The sequence below is a fragment of the Bombus fervidus genome, chromosome 11 (genome assembly GCF_041682495.2).
Source record: "Bombus fervidus isolate BK054 chromosome 11, iyBomFerv1, whole genome shotgun sequence".
NCBI classification, from domain to species: domain Eukaryota; kingdom Metazoa; phylum Arthropoda; class Insecta; order Hymenoptera; family Apidae; genus Bombus; species Bombus fervidus.
In genome coordinates this window covers 276,176-293,090 of record NC_091527.1, presented here as the reverse complement: position 1 = coordinate 293,090, position 16,915 = coordinate 276,176, and the positions used below count along the sequence as shown (strand labels likewise).

Genomic DNA, 16,915 nt, shown 5'->3' with positions numbered 1-16,915 from the left:
TTAAATTTAATGAATTAAAAAACAGCCATAAGATATAATATTACTATATATATGGCTTTATTAATGAAGACAATTCGTAATTACAATCTGTAATAAATATGGTAATTTAGTGAATAATAAATTGATGTGAATAAATGAAGTTCTTCAAAAAATATTAAATAGCATCTCCTTTTATAGCCAACATTTTTGACAAAAATATTATGATTTTCATAATATGATTTTATTAACCAAAAGATATCGCTAGTAGTAGTAGTAGTAGTAGTACAAAATAATATATAATAGACATTTCCTATCTATATACATGAAAATTCTAGGTTAGGATTAGTCGAAGCATAGTCACAGAAATAATGAAGAAAAAATTAGAAGAGAATGTTAATTTCCAAATTATAGTTTCAACCAAACATTATAAATAAATTTACAACATATTTAATTAAAAATAAATGGCATTTACGTGTAAATCTAATATTTCATAAAAATGGATATCAGAGAAAGTACAGGATTTTACGATTTATGTGTGAATGTACCAGGAAATGAAACACGAAATCTATACCCTATTTTATCAAAATTATGTGAATATGGATTCAAAACAGTAGCAATAAATACTAATATAGATGAAAGTGTACTTGGAACAGAGAAAAAAAGGAAAAAAAAGGGTAGTGATAGTGAAACATCACAGGGTATTGTTCTTGAAACAATCGACATTGGAAGTATAAAAAAAGAATTTGACGGAAGATTAAGAATTTTTAGTCGAATTACTTTCTTTTGTTCTGATTTTGCAAAAACGCATATAGTGAATCATTGTTCCAGTTTAAAAAAATTCGATCTATATGCTTTTGCTCCAAAAACACAAAGTGCTTTACAATTTGCATGTACTCAATTAAATGCAGATATAATTACATTAAGGTCGAATTCTATATCATTTAAACTTAATAAGAAACTATATGATCAAGCAATTGAAAGAGGAATACATTTTGAAGTACAGTATGCAGATCTATTAAATGTCGAATCCAGAAGAAATACTATCCATTATTGTCATCTGTTTCATACATACGGAAAGAGTAAGGTATAGAAATATTTATATATAAATGAAAATAACAGTTTTTTAACACTACATAGTCGTATATTACAAAACAGCACTAATATAAATATTAATTTATATTAATGCTTAGCCTATAGATAATAATGTTATTAAATATCGAAAGATTTATTGACAAACGTACAAAGGACTTTTCCTTAAAATCCATGTCTAAATAACAAACAAATTTCTAATTAACTATCTTGTTTATTTAGAATATAATATTATCCAGTGGTGTCAGTGATATTAAGACAATACGAAATCCTTATGATCTTATAAATTTGGCATGTTTATTGGGTTTGAATGAAGTTCAAGCAAAAGCTTCAATATTACATCAGTGTAAAAGACTTCTGTTAAGAGCAGGTGATGTATTATTGCATGTAAAAGTGCAAATTGTCAAAAAAATGGGAATAATATAATATAATTATTAAGTTATTTGTCCTTTTCTTTAGAAAGAAGACGTAGAGGGAAAGCTGCTTTTATTATTGAAGATTGTACAGAGAGAACAAATATCACTGATCGTGACTCAAAATTTCTAAAAAAATTGAAAGTATAAGTTGAATTATAAAAGATGTTTTTTATAATTTTTTCAAATGGTCAATCAAAAATATGATAAAAAAATGAATATCACTTTTTACGTTAAATTTACTTAGATTGAGATAATAGAATTCTTATAATATATAGGATATAGATATTATAATAGAAATTAACAATGATAAAAATTTGATTTTTTTAAACATGTAAAATAAAATATTTTTGAATATAAAATTTCATATATTTCTTTATTTAATATATTTAGAATAGAACTAATTTTTACTTTTTGTAGAGAAATATATATTTTTCATTAAGAAGAAAGCAATAAAGCATGTACGGAAAAAGATAATTACTTAAAAAATACTTTATATATCCTCAACAATTCCTTAAATAATATTTTAGGCTTAAATGATGTTTTTTTTTTCTCTTTTTTCTTTTCTTTCATACCTTATAGAAAAGAGCAATTGCTTTTGAGGGAAACATTCCTTTTTTCATATCAATCACTTACAAATTGCAATTTTTATGGATTTTACCCTATATACAATTGTTCTACAAATCGTCGTCGATTAAAAATTTTATATTAATGTTCTATACTAAAAAATGTATAAGATATATACATAACATATGCTTTATACTGTAAGCAACTTTCCAGAACACCAAGGACATGGATGAAAATTCGGTTCAAACATACAGGAATCTTTACAATCTTTTATCTCTGTTAGAACATCTAGGAGTTCCGAAACACTTTTATTTTCTACTTGTGGATCTATTACTTCCTCTTTTCCGTTAATAGTTACAGAATCACTAGAACCCGTTGCTGAAAAATAATTTGTTTCGTTAAATTTCGACTAATTAATAATGGTTATTAAGTTGCAGTACGTGTTAATCTCTTTTGATTAATACAATATCATTATATTATAAGTACCTGTTTCAACTATACGTTTTGTTCCATTGGAACATATGTATTCTTTGCTAAGAAAGTCACTAACCAAAACTTTCAATTTATGTAATTGCTCTTGTTGCTGATTTCTCTGTTCAAGTAATTGTCGAAATACCTGTTCTCTTTCTATTGCTCTGTTCTGTAGAACAGCTCTTTGTTTTTGATACAATGTTATATATTCCCCTAGAAATAAAAAAAGGGAGATAATTCTATGAATATAAAGATAAAGTTAGAGTGTAAATAATTATTTAAAAACCATCTATTCGTACCTATTGTCTCTGTTTCACTTTGAAGCTGTAAAACGAGATGTTCAAGCTTCTGTTTCTCTTCTGTAAGCTCTGCGACTCGTTCCATTGTTTCTTTAAATCTTTGTTCAAGCTTTTTTACAGGTTCAGATATTATAACATCATTTTCGTTTGAGCTTTCTACATGTACTTTCTCTTCCGATTTTGATACATTATTATTAGCATTCACAGAATGTGAATCAACTTCGGAGATGGAACTGGCCACATTTTTTTCTTTCAATTTCTCCATAAGCGTTTGTTTTTCCTTTTCTAATCTTTCTATAGTAATCTGAAACAGAAATAGAGCAAGAAAAATGTTTAACATCAATGCAGGAAATCTTTTAATATAATTAAACAAATAATTACTATAGCATGTTGAAGTTCTCGTTGGAAAGTATCTGCATGATGCGATTGAGCTTGATAATGCTGTATTTGATCCGCTATTTGAGCATTTTGAAGTCTTTCTTTCTCAACCTCTTCAAGAATAGCTTCTTTTTCCTTTAATTTTTCTTTCAGTTGTCCCAACTCACTTTCTACGTTATTTAATTGAACGTTTAACTTTCTTCCTATAGAACGCTCTGCTTGAAGTTGTTCAGTTAAATCCAATTTAGCATTACTCTTGAAATTTTATTAAAAATTTATATAGTTTATTTACTCTTATTTACCACGTATCATTAATACGTTTTACCAATATTTAATGTTACGCTTACCAAAGAAACAAACGCATTTTCCATATCAGTTAGTTGCTCTTTTAATTGTCGATTTTGATGAATTGCTCTCGATGCCCCTAACTGTTCACTTTCGAGAGCATTGACTAGTTTTGTTACTTCTGCTCCTTGATTATTCGCATCTCGTAAATCATTTAGATTTTTTGTCAACATTTCAATTTGCGAATCCTAAATATATGGAAGAAAATTTTAATTAATCAATAAATTGATGTAATTTTAAATAATTTTCATTTACTCTCTATAGTAGAAATTAATACGAAAATGCTACCTTCTCAGATAATAAAATGTGAAGCCTTTCTTGTTCCAATGTAAGTTCGTCTATATTTTTCAAGAGATTATCTGTTTCGTCTTTACGATCCTGTAAAGACGATAAATTCCCTGCTTTTTCTCTTTCTTGTTGTAATTGTTGCTCAAGCTCTGAAATTCTTTGTATACAACTTTGTTCTCTACGTTGTAAATCTTCTATACCACCTCTTTGTGTTTTTATCTATAAATGACATTTAATTTTTAAAAGATTTATCATATTTCGTTGCGCCTTCAAATTTCATTACAGATAATATAAAAATACCTCTTCTAATAATTTTGCCTGCTGGGTATCTAATTGTTTAACATAATTCTGGTACTGTTTATTGGCTTCATCCTTTTCAACATTAACAATTTTCAGAGCTTCTTTAGTTTGTGTTAATTCTTGCTCCAAAAGAATTACCGCATGTTTCTCCTCTTCTGTTGTTGTAGCAACTTTCATCTACAAAGGCAAAGAAGTATGTGAAAAATGTTTCACATATAGTTAACCAATGATAATGCACATGTATTATTACCTGTTGTATTCTAAGTTCGCTTAATGAAAGCAATGCTGTTTTTTCTTGCAGTTCTTGTTGAACAGCAATTAATTCTGTTTTCTTCAAATTCAGTTTTTGCCTTAATTCTGACGCTTCTAAACTCAAATCTTCTTTCTCTTTCTTCAATTCAAAAAATCTGTTATTAAGAGAATCATATTCACTTTGTAATTGATGAATGTTTTTCCTCAATTCTTCATTACTATTTTTTACAGTATACGTTTCTTTCTCTAATTCAGCTATGCGAATTTGTGAATTTTTTAATTTTCTTGTCATTTCTTCAGATTCCTCTAAAAAGTATATTAATTTTTAATTTATTAAAAATTTATAATCACGTACATAAGCGGACACGCCTGCCTAGAAGATCTCATTAGTTAAAATAACAAACCTGAACTTTGTCTAATGCTTTGTTGAGCTTGACTAAGAGCAGCGGTAAGTTCTGCTTTTTCTGCTATTAGAATGCCAGTAGTCTGAGTATGAACCTGAAGTTGCTCTTTTAAAGGATTTATTTCTTGTGCCAATTCTATCTGATATTCTGTTTCTTTTCCTTCTAATTTGGCTTCTAACTCTGAAATCCTGCTACGCTAATTAAATTATTAAAACAATTTTATTTCCGAACTATTTCTGTTTTCAACGTTTAGATCTAGATACTTTTTACAAAATTTATATGCATATATACACTTACAGCATTACTAAGCTCAATATGCAATTCATTAACAACTTTTTTCTGCTCTTCCATATAAGGACTTAAAAATTGATTATGATATATTAAGTCAGTATCAAGGGATGTTTCTATATGTTCTGATTCATTTGTTAAAACATCTGCAACTGCAGAAGCCATCTCCAAGAGATGTTCTTTTTGTACTTTTGGAAGATCATAAAAATCCACTTTACTCGTTGCCTCTGATGTATTAATTTCTTGTACACTTTCTGTGTTGTTAGTTTCTTCTGTAGAATAATGTACATTATCATGATTTATGGTATTTTCTGAAGTTACCAACGAATTTGTGAATAGTACTTCATCTTTTTGAAATTCTTGAACTATATCATTTTCCAGATTTCCTATTGTCGATGCATTAGTTAAACCTTCTAAATGTGATGTATCAGTTTCTGCGTTTTGATGCTGCAAAATTTAACAAATTAATTTAAAAACTGTTTGCATTTTACAACAATTAAAATATAATAAAGATTACAAGGAGAAATGTAATTGCATTTGAACATGGATTTAAATAAAAAGATATCATAATTATTATTATAATATATAAATTTATTTCACCTGCGAAGGTAATGAATTGACAGAGTGACGTTTTTGTTTCGCAGAATCATCTGGATTATTTTGCATTTTTCTTAATTGAAATTCCCTGAGCTAACAAAAAGGAAGTTTTATAAAATATAAGTAACGGTAACATTTTGTTGTACTAATCTAACTTATGAAAGAAACCAACTTATGAAGCCGTAAGATTTTCCAAATTATTTATTTACGTTTTAAAGGGTAAATATTATGTAAAATTAAAATTCAATAAGCGTTTGACAGCTAAAATAATCTAAATATTTAAAGATACAAAAATATAAGAGAATGAATAATTAAAATGTTGCTAGAACTTACGAAGTCCTATAAATATATGTATAAATTTTTTGTACGTAAATTGAATATTAAAAAAGATACTAATGTAGCTATACAATACTTCAAAACATTATACCTTTTTCTTAGCGGCCAACAATTTTTCGCTTTTGCTTAAATTCATGTTGACATGTGACATGAAAACTAATAAGTGAAATCCTTGATATTACTTTAACACAATTATTTACATCATCATAATTAAAAATATTGTATTATTTGCCACCAACGTTATCTCATGCCTACTTAATCCACGAATATGATCGTATACTAATCGCTCTCTTATCCATTGGCCTAATTATTCAGTTAGATGGCCAACAGTGATTGAATTATACAAACCATTGGGTTACGCTACTTATCGACGATTTATTACAATAAAAAAGTAAATAATCTTTCCATATAAAATGTTTAAAATATTAAACACTTTTAATGAAGAAAATTTTGCGACATATATTTACAGATTATATACATTTAATATCGGATAATTTTATATTATGTATAATTTATAGCAAATACAAAGTTTCATACATAAGAAATTGTTTAAATATTAACAATAATTTTAATAATTTTGATAGATATTATGATAAGTTGCAGAAAAATGAAAAAATTTATTCAAAGGCGAAAAACCCTAGCTAGAAGTTCGTTAAATTTTTTGCTGATGGTTGGTGTGTGACACGTACAACTGTGAATTGGTGCGATGAAAACGTAGAATTGCACTTGTATTAAGAATTTTCAGTTTTTCTGCAAAAGTTTAAAAGCAAAGGTGAATGTAAAATGTTACTCTTACTTTTCAGTTGTTGTTACTTTTACACGTTACAAGTCTTATATCAAATAATAAAATCATAAAATGTGAAAGATTTATTTAAAGAGAATACCATATTAAATTGACAGCAAAGAAGTTTGAATTTGGTTATTAAATTCTTTATTACAAAGTTTAAATCTAGCTTCATATTTTTAGTTTTGTATAATACTTTTTATAAATATTGGATAATTTACAAAATTATTTTATTAGATAATGTGATACAATGAGTTGGATATTATAGGTATACGTACACACACACGCACACGAACACGCACACGACACGCACAAACGTCTACGTTGAGAAGCTTGTAAAAATTAAATGATATTGTACGTGATAAGATTAGAATATTGTGCTTAATAGAAATCTAATTTCCATAGAGAAACTAAAATGGGTGTACCTACGGCTAAAAATCCTGAAGCTATGGATGTTGAAATAATCTTTGAGGGTCAAAATGGTGATGGGGATGTTTGTGATAAAAAAGATGCTGATCTTCAAACAATATATGATATACGCGAGCATGCTCGTCAAATAGAGAAAGCTGTACAAAGCAAAGAACCACGTTTTATTTTAAGAGCTTTGCGTACACTACCTAATACACGTCGCAGATTAAACTCGAACGTCCTACGTGGAGTAATTCTAAGTTTTTATCCTAAACCATGCGCCGAACGTGATGCATTATTGTCATGGTTAGAAGACTCCGCTGAATTTGAAGAAACGCAGAAACTTCGCATTTCTACCATAACTCCACTACCTGAAATTGATACTTACATTCATTTACTAGTTCTCGTACGTTTAATCGATGCTGGAAAACACGAAGAAGCTGTTCAATGCTCCGAGGCATTGTTGCAAAAAATTATTGCTCAAAATAGACGTACAATTGACCTGATTGCTGCCAAATGTTATTTCTATTATTCAAGGGCATATGAACTAATTGGAAGACTGGATAAAATTCGCGGAATATTGCACTTGAGATTGAGAACAGCAACGCTTAGAAATGACTTTGAAGGACAGGCTGTATTAATTAATTGTTTATTACGAAACTATTTACATTATAATTTGTATGATCAGGCAGATAAACTTGTACTGAAATCAACTTTCCCAGAATCTGCCAGCAATAACGAATGGGCTAGATTTTTATATTATTTGGGACGCATCAAAGCTGCTAGATTAGAATATTCTGCTGCACATAAGTATTTAGTACAGGTAAGTCAATATTCTTCTCAGTATATAAATTTCAAATCAAAATGTTATCAGAAGAGATAAAACTCGGAATAAAAATTGTGTAATTTAAAATTAATGTTTTATCTTTCTTACAGGCTCTTAGAAAAGCTCCACAAAGTACTGCAGTAGGTTTCCGTCAAACAGTACAAAAACTGGCTGTAACCGTGGAACTTTTACTTGGAGATATTCCAGAGCGTCAAACTTTCAGACAAGCCGCTATGCGTCGTGCATTAGCTCCATATTTCCAACTGACTCAGGCTGTGCGTTTAGGAAATCTTCAACGTTTTGGGGAAGTTTTAGAAAACTTTGGCCCACAATTCAGAGCCGATCATACATTTACTTTAATCCTGAGATTGAGGCACAATGTTATTAAAACTGCAATTAGGTCAATCGGACTGTCCTATTCCAGAATTTCTCCCACAGATATCGCAAAGAAGCTTGGTTTGGATTCTAGTGTCGATGCTGAATTTATTGTTGCTAAAGCTATTAGAGACGGTGTAATTGAAGCTACCTTAGAACCAGAAAATGGATACATGCGTAGCAAAGAAACTACAGATATTTATTGTACTAAAGAACCATTACTCGCGTTTCATCAAAGAATTACTTTCTGTTTAGACTTGCACAATCAAAGTGTTAAGGCTATGAGGTATCCTCCAAAATCCTATGGTAAAGATCTTGAATCGGCCGAAGAACGTAGAGAAAGAGAACAACAAGATTTAGAGCTTGCTAAGGAAATGGCAGAAGAGGATGACGACGGATTTCCTTAGATCGTTTATTTTTTCGATACATTTAATTAATAAAATGATCCAATAAAATCATGAAAAACGCTTCATGTTACACTTTCTTATATTTAATATCAGGTACACGAAAATTTTGTAAAAGCGTTGTACTCTTTATAAGAACAAATAAGCAATGAAACTAAGTTTCAAGAACACAAGATTGTAAATACATTTATTAATATTTCAAATTTAATGAGATATAAATCTACTCCTTGTCATAATATCAATTAAATATTATACAATAAAAATAAGTACTAGATAATATTGAAGAGTCTTTGAAATATTTGAACTCCATAAATTATAATAAAATTGTAGACAATTTATATTTAGTAAATTTTTTTGTAGTACATCACTTTATATAACCTTTTTTTTCTAATTTATTTACTCGGTAACTTTTCATGTAATTAGAATACAAACTGTAAAAACTTCGAACTTCAATTATGCTTTTATTAACAATGTTTTAACAAATCATTATTGAAGGTCTGAGTTAATCATAATTAGATATAAAAACAAATATCTAAAAATAGTATAAAAACATTTACACACGCTCAAACTCGCATAAATATAACAATATACCGTATGTATCCCGAAAATTTTTTGTTCTTAAAGAATTTTTTGTTCTTTACATTAATTTCTTAATCTATTTACAGTCCTTTCTTGGAAAACAATTCACGACAGAATTGTTTTATTATCTTCATAATATTTTCTTAGTAGAATAAACGTTAATAATTATATTTTTTCCAAAATAAATGTAATATGTTTGCGTTGGAGATCCTTTTAAGAAAATATTTTTCTACAAGAGAAGAATTTTCGAGAATATGAATCTGATAGAAAAAAAAAAAAAAAAAAAAAAAAAAAAAAGAGAAAGATGGTATTTCGGTATGTAGATATTTACATAATTATATCTTAATAAATAAAACTGATTTATAACTAAATACTTGCAACGAATTATTCAATTATAGATACTATAATACAATCACTATAGAATATTTTTACTGTACAAGACTTCTTCCTCTCTGTTTTTTTTTCCATTTGTGCAAATTTCATAATAAATCCATGAAAATATTTTCTAAGTAGTTATGCATTCGTTCGTTAGTCATGCTGTTAAATTATTTATCATATTGAAAAAGTAATCCATTAATACCAGTATTAAATTGTTCAAATATTGATTAAAAATGTCGATAAAGATCTTTGGTCATTGGTTTCATGGAATACTGTTGCTTTTTGGACATCTTTCTGGATTCTTTCTAATCATCAGTCTGAAAAAATAGAATTTTCGATAAATTAGAATTAAATATTTAAACTCAATTTTTTTAAAGTATCACAATCTACAAAATTTAGATGCTTATGTTATTTGTAAAATAATCACAATTTATTTTATGCGCGGTAGTATATATTTCAAAGCGAGAAAGAATAATATAACGAGTGATCTTGCCTTGTCTTGTTGCTTTAAGTATGTGATAAATTAATAAAGAAAGTAAAAATAGTTCTCTGTCCATTAATATTTGAACACCGTTTCCTCTAAGACTCATGTTTGGTGTTAGATATTCACTTTCCCTATCATCCTCGACATTAACATCACGATAACCATGATGTATTTTTCCAAAACATAAAAGATTCATATTTCTATGGATTCCTTTACAATCATATTCTTCAAAACCATCGCACTGACATGTATTCAATTTTGCAGCCTTTTCTTGTCTTGTTAAGATATTTATCGAATTTCTACATCTAAAATATTTGCCTTAAGAAGTCATTTGTGTATTACATAAATTATTTTGTAACTTTGTATCACATATTTTCTAGATTTTATTTATTTTCATATTAAAGAAAAAAAAAAAAAAAAAAAAAAAAAAAAAAGAAGAAAAAAAAACATATTTACCGTCTAGTACATTTTCGTCCTTGAAACATACTCTTGCAATATTTATTGTAATACGTAAGCGCAGTTTGGCAAAGAGCGTCTGCATTACAAATCCAAGTTGCTATTCTGCAGGACACCCTTGTCCTATTCATTGCCATTGTTACAGACGATCTACATATTTCTACTCTTTGTTTCGACTCCGAACATAATTCATCCTCACATTCACACTAAGTAACAAAAACAACATATAAATGTTCATTAAAAAATTGTATCTTCCATATAAGCAAGGTACATACAAATAAAATTTAAATAGACGTAATGATACAACTTCAAGATCAAGAAATTAAGATTAATACAGGGAATAAATTTATTGATTCGAATTAAATTCGGTATCTTGAAATGGCTTGATCTTTATTATTAAAAGGAAAAGACAAAAAAGAAAGAAAGAAAGAAAGAAAGAAAGAAAAAAGAAACTATAACCGACGAAATTTTATTGTTTTATAAATACTTTAATGAAACAAGTAACCTGGCATATCGTTTATAAACATTTGTATACGTTTTTGAATTTGTATTCTAAAATTGTTACGCTTATAAAAAATTTGCGTAGAATAAAATATTAGTTTAAAGTATTCGTTGTCAGTGTTGTATCGTTGAATATTTTTTACATTGATATTAATCAGAATAAATAATATTTATTTTTTATCAAAAGCAGAGATAATATAATAAGTACTGTCATAAGTTCTTTGCCCTCATCGGTGCTTGTAAGAGCAATAAGGGCATGTTGGCAGGTTTCGGAACAATCATTCCCTTGAAGAACGGGTGCACAACCCGTAAGATAATGTTGCAGAGCTGCGCCACAGCCTGTTCTGAAGGCGCATTTTAATTTTGCTTCCTCGCACTTTATTATCGAACTTTTCGCTGTATTCCACATTACAGTATTAAACAATATCACACTTATCAGGAGTATCCTCGGTTGATCGAACCAACGTGACATCTTTCTAAAACAGTTGCAAATTGGTACAGGTTTAATTTCAAGGATTCCATATGAATTTATAAATGACAAAAAAATATAGTTACAATATAATTATAATTTAATTCCGCTTTATCATATTTATGTATGTATATATGAGACTAATATATTCATCGGCCACTTTGTACCGTTCTGTTTTCTCAGTAACTTAATAGCGTATATGTACGATTATCGGACGTTTCGAACGAACGTTTCACGTGCTGTCTTAGCATATACATATTACTTTCTTTCATTTTTGATTTGATCGTGTAGAGGAAGGAGGGTGAGACGGTATATGTAGCTAAGAAGAAATGCGAAGAAAATCGAATATGTTTTTCATATAACATTTATTGAAGTACTTTTGCATCCAATATATATTCACTGTTAAATTCATAGAAAAAGTCTGATATTATAAAAATTAAAAATCAATAATCATTTCTTTTTCTTTTTTTTTAATCAATCGTATTTCATCTAATTATATTCTATCAATTATAGTTGAAATATAATTTATTAAATATGTTTTAGAATAACCGAAGACAAAAAACCTCTATTTCCTTATACTTCTAGTTTATTTGGAGCTATTCTCGAACTTTCTGATATTTTTTCCTTCTCGTTTGCTAGGTTTCCTTTCATTTTTCTCTGTAGATGCTTTCTTAGACTGAAACAGTTCTTGTTCTTATATGGTTACGAAGAGGGTTAAAATTTCAATTTTCCATGTTGATTGCTTCTCTTCCCTTTTTAGTCGACGTTACGTTCTGGGATGGTCATGGCATGGAGACGACGTCGTCTCTTGGTGAAACATTGTCGACAAAATTCACTCACTCGTCCATCCAATCCCATCTTGCTCCGTAACATCTTGCTAATACTTTACGCGTCTTTTTATAAAATAACAAATTATTTTATACCAAAAATTCTACGTTTGTGAAAGAACAACTTATGAAGTATATGAATTTGCCATTTTCAGATCAACAAAAAATATACACAATTGCACAAAACGCTATTGCAAGGTTTATGTATGCTTATGACAAAATTAGAAAATTTGGAATAAATTGCGTTGTAATTTATGACACGTGTAATCTTTCACGTCGATATTTTCATACTGATATTTACTCCTGTTGATGACCTCTTTGTTTTCATTTTGTGTGCACGGTAATACATATCCACTGTTTCTTGTAAACAACAATTTTCCATCTTGCCCTATCTTCCCCTATGATACACAACAGTGATAGAATGTACAAAGAACGCTTGAACGTGTTATAAAAAATGTGTTATAAATGACTCAAATGACGTTATTGTTTATATTTATTAATTTGTTATCAATTAGTGTTATAATTGTAGATTAACTAAAAATAATCTGTTCATATTTTTTTTTTTTTTTTTAATATTACAGATTGCTTTAAAGAAACGAAGTGAATAATAATTTTATCTTGTCTACGTGTTTATTATCATTATAAGATTTGTAGCGCTTATAGCAATAGATGTGCATAACTTGCATTTTCAGCATTGTGCTCGGTGCCAAGTATGTATTTGCAGATTCTTGTAACGGATGCATAACAGGAAGAGATATTCCATGGTGATCTTAAAATAAGTCGGATCTCTGTTTGTCATTCGAGTTAATAGGGAAGTTTTTGCTACTCAACTTAAGGAATCATAAATGCGCCACTATGAAATCATATACGTAATTTCAACTCTTTAAATATTACAAGTTTTTCCTATTTGTATTAAATTTTTTTTTTTTTTTTAATGTTTTCCTACATCTATAATTTGAAAACGTTTGACGTCTTAATAATGTAAAAGAACGAAGAAATCTAAAAATTCTAAGAGATTCGGCAATTTTATTCTCATTGCTTATAAAATATTTGAAAATCGATATTATTTTTATTTTATTCGCCTTTTCTGCAGCAAACATCGCTGTAGTTATGTATTAAAATATCTATCATTTAAGGTAAATGAAAGTTAGTAGCTTTATCTCTCAAAATTTCTGCTACTACATACTAACGTATTACTGATCCATGACATAATATATATAATGTTTTATCATAGCTACAATATGGCAATATGGCAAGAATTTTTTATATTTACTTGAATTAGTACCAGCAAATAATAGAAAATGTGACTTAAAAAAGGAGAAACGTTCCAAAGTTTTGTTCTTCCTTCAATCGCAGAAACAATCGTCTTTTTACTTTAGAACTTTCGTAAAGTTACTAATCGCGATTGTGTTGGAAAATAATACTCTCGTCTTGTTGTACAAGCAATCGTGGATGTGGTAGAATAACATCCTGTCGATTGTTTACTCATACCTAGTCTGTAATTAGCCAAGTATACTTGACAAATTTTCAAATTAGATTTTCTCGAAAACAAAGTCTCGTATTTTTTCACGTAGAATCACTCTATCGCCGATTACATCGCAATCGCTGGGACACAGAGATCTATGTGCTTTAATTTTCAATGTATCCAATCAATAGAGTAAGAGAAAACAGAAAGGGCCACTGTTAGAAGTTCTAGCAGAAGAACGCGGTTGAATGTTCTCCCGCTTTGCTACTCTCCCTCTCTTTCTCTCTACTATTCTCAACTGATACCAGTAAAAAAGCAGAGTACAGCAAAGAGAAGGGGGATGAAAGAGAGCACGTGCGCGAGCGCGCATACATAGTGAGAGAAAGAGAGGGGGTAGATTCTACCTGTGAGCGCTTCATTGCCAGCGCTAGTGCCGATGCTGTTGCGCACCAGCCCCAAAATGGACCACCAAGACGTTGCAGACGTGGCAACGAGGGACAGATGGCCAGCCCTATAGACCTTCAGTGATCATCAACTTTACTTTACACTCGAGTTTAAATCTCGTTTCGAATGAAACACGCATCAAGAGAAAGAGATGTCGAAACAGTTACCAATTAGGGTACATGGTAATTTAATCGTTGCTCTTGGCAATATTCGATCGATGCTTATGATTCTGCTGATCTCATTCAATTAAGCCGTTAAGTCGATCGATGGTGATCGTGATCCTCTATTCGCAAGAGATTTTCTTTTCTTCCATACTAAGAAATAAATGCTTAAACGAACACAGGTTACGAGACCTAACTATTCAGACGAGATAGAACGCTCGTTTAACACTTATCAATGACTGGTATTATTAGGATTATTAAAACGATCAAAATAATCGATTGTTTTCTTTAGATCTGATAGATCTTAGATAGATCTGAAGTAGCGTATTTCGAAGAATTCTCTTTGACTCTTTATAGAGAACACGAACTTCCTCTTGTCTCTTCCTTTGTATTATGTATTATGATTCATATACCTTCCACTTTGTTTTCTTTGGTGCAAATATTATATTATTTTAGTCATCGTCGATTTTACTGTTAAATGATAATTAATTGTTATTAAGAAAAAGAAAAAGAAGAAAAAAAGAAAAAAGAAAAAGAAATTTGTCAGTAATTATAAATTAACGAGTTCTTTTTACAAATGTCCTATCCTTTAAAATCAAGTTCAACGTTTGCAATAACGAAAGTCGTAATTTTAGATATATAATTTATTCCAAATAAATAGAAATATAATCTTTTGTTTAATAAATATATATTGTATCAATTAATTATATGTATTAGTACATTATAACACATTATGTATATTAATCGTTATATTATCTTAATAAAGACTCGTGCCTTCTTTTTTCAAATACGCATCAGTAATCATAAGTGCATTCAGAATAGAAATGTATACGTTGTTACATACTTGTGCAAAATTATCAATCAATATCGATGTTTTAATCGGCGCGATTAGTTCAGTACAGAACAAAAATTAAACTATAAAATCACATTAACACGACAATCATAAACTATAAATATAATTTTATTTGTTTTCATAACTAATTATATTAAGAATGCAGATTGTTGTGATTTTCTCAAGTTTATTTTTGTCAAAGTTTTGGCTAATAAATATATTATTGCATATATAGTGACGATTGTTATATTACGTAGTAAAATACTAATACAGAATATTCAATGAAAAATTTTATTTCATTATAAATTCTTAGCTATGTTATTCGTTGAAAAATATTTCTTTATTAATTTATAGATATATTTTTGTTTATTTTGCATTTAAATTACGTATTACTCGATATTATATTATTCACAACTGTTAAATTATGACACTGAGTAAATATTAAATATGAATATGATATGAATTTAGTTGCTTGACATCTCTATAAAGATGCAAATTATAATGATACTTTCTTACCAATTTAATGGATTTACTTTAGGACAGTTGTGTTTTGTATTTTTAAAGAATTAAAATATCGTCGTCTATTACGAACTGTAATAAAATCCAACGTACAGAAACAATCGACATTACAATTTAAATTTCATATCTTACTGACAATAATCAATTTTAACATTAATCTTGTTTATATTTGATATCTGTCATCAAAATAAAAATGCTTTATTTTCTACTATTTCCAGCAGCAACAACTTTATTAAATACTAAAAATAAAAAAAAAAAAGAAAAAGCTTCAAAGAATTTTATCAAATACATAAAATGAAAGTTTAATTAATCGATCATGTATTCTCTTTTAGAGGTTGAATAAACAAAACAAGCATCGATATATCTACATCCCAAGAATTACCGAGAAATGTCTTTATAAACACATCCGATACGTAGGAAATAATATTGTTTACTAAGATAATACAAACAGATATTAAAGGTACAAACCTTACGAACAATCACATTGTTTTAGTAGCCTAGAGAGATGGAAATATAGGATCCCAGATACAATCTAATCTGCCAATGAAAACTGCGACTCCGTGTCAAGAATTATAACGCACTATGCGGAAAGAGAGGAAAAGAGAAACTTACGAACGCACGGTCACCGAGACACTAGATTGAGTTGTGACGGCCTGCCCCGCTGCGCCGAGAAGCTGCGCGCGTCGCTCTTTCCCCCCCACCATTGGTCACTGGCCCGGGACCGAAAGGATTACCGATAGATTTAAGCCCTGATTAAAATCAAAAGTTTGAACACTATCATAAATAAATTTCATGTCAAGGAATTTCTTACCACAAATTTGTGAACTATGCGATTCATGCTGAAACAAGAGATGAAATTTTTTAAACTGTTTAGTAAAATAACAAAAAGTCAACAGGTTTATAAATTAGAAAATTCTAAGAAATTCTACGAAATTATGAAAAGTTAGAATTTTTCTACTAACAGAAGGAAAAATATTATTATATATCCGATAGTTTA

General features: G+C 28.9%; 4 protein-coding genes across 7 annotated transcripts in view; 2 read left to right on the top strand and 2 right to left on the bottom strand.

Moving 5' to 3' along the window:
- Positions 1 to 8,864, top strand: part of Rpn3 (regulatory particle non-ATPase 3) — a 74,039-nt gene extending 65,175 nt beyond the window's left edge. The window contains exons 1-3 of one of the 3 annotated variants that reach the window (XM_072013476.1): positions 6,683 to 6,778; positions 7,196 to 8,021; positions 8,135 to 8,864. In XM_072013476.1, coding sequence (XP_071869577.1) covers positions 7,206 to 8,021; positions 8,135 to 8,806 — 1,488 coding nt within the window. In that variant the 5' untranslated portion in view covers positions 6,683 to 6,778; positions 7,196 to 7,205 and the 3' untranslated portion in view covers positions 8,807 to 8,864. Of the gene's footprint in view, positions 1 to 6,682; positions 6,779 to 7,106; positions 8,022 to 8,134 lie in introns of those variants that run through there. The other 2 variants (XM_074111979.1, XM_072013475.1) reach the window with 2 other exon arrangements.
- Rpp30 (ribonuclease P protein subunit Rpp30) lies at positions 291 to 2,051 on the top strand. Its single transcript, XM_072013504.1, has 3 exons — positions 291 to 1,063; positions 1,291 to 1,438; positions 1,528 to 2,051. The coding sequence occupies exons 1-3, from the start codon at positions 476 to 478 to the stop codon at positions 1,629 to 1,631; spliced, it is 840 nt and encodes a 279-aa protein (XP_071869605.1). The 5' UTR covers positions 291 to 475; the 3' UTR covers positions 1,632 to 2,051.
- LOC139992528 (golgin subfamily A member 2) lies at positions 1,827 to 6,392 on the bottom strand. The gene is made up of 12 exons (XM_072013438.1): positions 6,098 to 6,392; positions 5,674 to 5,763; positions 5,083 to 5,520; positions 4,786 to 4,981; positions 4,380 to 4,687; positions 4,130 to 4,306; positions 3,830 to 4,048; positions 3,544 to 3,729; positions 3,200 to 3,451; positions 2,819 to 3,122; positions 2,535 to 2,732; positions 1,827 to 2,426 (listed from the first exon to the last, which is right to left on the bottom strand). The coding sequence occupies exons 1-12, from the start codon at positions 6,155 to 6,157 to the stop codon at positions 2,239 to 2,241; spliced, it is 2,616 nt and encodes an 871-aa protein (XP_071869539.1). The 5' UTR covers positions 6,158 to 6,392; the 3' UTR covers positions 1,827 to 2,238.
- A 380-nt stretch (positions 8,865 to 9,244) lies between the features above and the next one.
- LOC139992565 (growth arrest-specific protein 1) lies at positions 9,245 to 16,663 on the bottom strand. 2 transcript variants are annotated; one of them, XM_072013513.2, is made up of 5 exons: positions 16,387 to 16,663; positions 11,410 to 11,673; positions 10,701 to 10,906; positions 10,254 to 10,549; positions 9,245 to 10,077 (listed from the first exon to the last, which is right to left on the bottom strand). In XM_072013513.2, the coding sequence occupies exons 2-5, from the start codon at positions 11,671 to 11,673 to the stop codon at positions 10,073 to 10,075; spliced, it is 771 nt and encodes a 256-aa protein (XP_071869614.1). In that variant the 5' UTR covers positions 16,387 to 16,663; the 3' UTR covers positions 9,245 to 10,072. The 2 variants fall into 2 exon arrangements, with proteins under 2 accessions (XP_071869614.1, XP_071869613.1); XM_072013512.2 differs by having other exon boundaries at positions 11,410 to 11,677; positions 16,387 to 16,627.
- Positions 16,664 to 16,915: the final 252 nt, after the last annotated feature.